Raw genomic sequence first — 2163 nt, forward strand, 5'->3', positions numbered from 1 at the left:
TATATATATATATATACATAATAATATTTCTTAATTATCATTAAATTCTGATAAAGACATTCTTGTTCAATATTTGTCGCACTCAAATTATTTGGAATAAAACGTATTTTAATAATTATATCTTAAAAATTGATTTACTATATCTTAGAAATTTGATGGAATTTTTTTGGTAGCAGATTATTTTGGAACTCAATGTTCTAAAATACGTTAAAAATACGTTCTTTTTTTGCACTAAAAAGTTATTCAAAATTTGTATAATATTAATGGAAAACTGTATATCATACAATGTACATTTTGTTAAATAGTATCAATGATTGTACGTATGATCTCTCGTAGTATTACAGATGATTAATGAGCTTGAAAAATTAAAAGAATGTCATAACAATGTTGCCGAAGGAAAGCAGGTTTACAATTACACAGGTACTCATACGAGCGTGTTTCACGAGTAGGCGGCTTATTCAATCACACGGCGGAACTAAACTTCCCGTTGAGCGGTGACAAAGTGACGATACGCAGCAATTATCTCGGATTGGACGTCTTCGGTCAGCTGAAGATGGAAGCAGAAATCACAGGTTCGGTACCGCATTTGGAGAGAGACACCAGGGTAGACTACGGCGATTATGACGAACTCTACACTCGTGCCCAACCAGGAGTGATCCGTTCCCAAAGTGAGCGCACCTGTAAACTTCTGCATGGAGGTGGAGACGAGAAGGAGATCAACTTCAAGTTGGATCAGATAATCAGTTATCAGGAGTGTCTGTACGCTATCTTTGATCCTGAAGACGACACGACTAGACTAAAGTTTTTCAGGGGTGTTACTGCTTACGAGAACACCGAGGGCATCATTCGATTCGCCGTCAATACTAAAATAGCACCCCTTGAAGAGGAAGATCCATGTATTCAAGGACGACAGACTTGCGGTGATCATAGCTCTTGCGTGGTTGATGGAGACAGTTTTAGATGCGTGTGTAACGCAGGGTGAGTATATCCAAGAATTTTTAAAGTTACTTTATAAAAATAACTAATTACAATTACACTTTTTTCTCTCAAAAAGTAATAATTATCGATAATTGTTTGTTATTATTTTAAAGCAAAGAATAGTGCTTGTAAGCAAATGAGATGTTGGTCAATGTATCGAATAATAATTCTTCGAATGAATATATGTATATTAATGATATTTATTACTTTATTATTGTTCGATATGTGGGTAGGTATCAGTATCTATACGAAGAGGACGGTAGTGCGATTTGTGTGGACGTGAACGAATGCACAGCCGGTAACCATATGTGCTCTCCAGACGCTCAATGTATTAATCAAGAAGGTAGCCATATGTGCCAATGTAGAGCTGGATTTACGGGAGACGGTCGTGTCTGTGAAAGTAAGTGCACTTTCATTAATTTTTTAAAATAAATATAGATAAATCTCATTTCTTAAAATACAGTTACCGTATTGCGATAACATCCTGTTAAATCGATCAAATTCTTACTGCTGATAGTGGCGAGAATCATTTTAACGTCTGATAATATTCTTATCTTATTCTTATTATAAATATTTTACATTATTATAAATATTATTATAAATATTTTGGTTAAATATTATCAGACGTTAAAGTATTACTTTTTTAAATTATTCAATATTCATTTTCAAATTTAAAGCATTTAAGAAAATAATATATAAAACGTTCATATATTAAATATTCAATTATATTAATATTTTTCGTGAGTTATTTATTTATAAACATTAACTAATATCGTATTATCCATAATACAGGATTGCCATCTTGTGAAGATACTCGCTGTGGAAATTATGAGCAATGTGCAATGATTGGAAATGTACCCACGTGCACCTGTATGCCAGGTTTCGAGGAAACAGAACAGGGATGTTCTCCTTCTCAGCATGGTAAAATCTTTCATATAATTTATGAAAAAATGTTAATAATGACAACATTGATGATATTTTTTATTGATAAAGCAACTGTACTTTTACAGCACCCTGTAACGAGGAGGATAACTGCTCGTCATACGGACTCTGTATTTCCGATGGGAATAAGAAGAAACACGTGTGCGTTTGTATGCCTGGTTACGTCGGTGAGTAGAAAAGCTCAAAGAAATTTTTTGCCTAGCGTTGATAATTCCTAAAGAAAAAAAATATATATATATATAT

General features: G+C 33.1%; 1 protein-coding gene across 4 annotated transcripts in view; it reads left to right on the forward strand.

Moving 5' to 3' along the window:
• LOC108691029 (nidogen-2) overlaps positions 1–2163 on the forward strand; it is a 23871-nt gene that overhangs the window by 13860 nt on the left and 7848 nt on the right. For all 4 annotated transcript variants that reach the window (XM_018198645.1, XM_018198646.1, XM_018198647.1 and 1 more), the window contains exons 7-10: positions 450–978; positions 1212–1378; positions 1771–1899; positions 1989–2087. In XM_018198645.1, coding sequence (XP_018054134.1) covers positions 450–978; positions 1212–1378; positions 1771–1899; positions 1989–2087 — 924 coding nt within the window. The remainder of the gene's footprint in view (positions 1–449; positions 979–1211; positions 1379–1770; positions 1900–1988; positions 2088–2163) is intronic.

This window comes from Atta colombica, unplaced genomic scaffold (assembly GCF_001594045.1).
Source record: "Atta colombica isolate Treedump-2 unplaced genomic scaffold, Acol1.0 scaffold38, whole genome shotgun sequence".
Classification (NCBI taxonomy): Eukaryota; Metazoa; Arthropoda; class Insecta; order Hymenoptera; family Formicidae; genus Atta; species Atta colombica.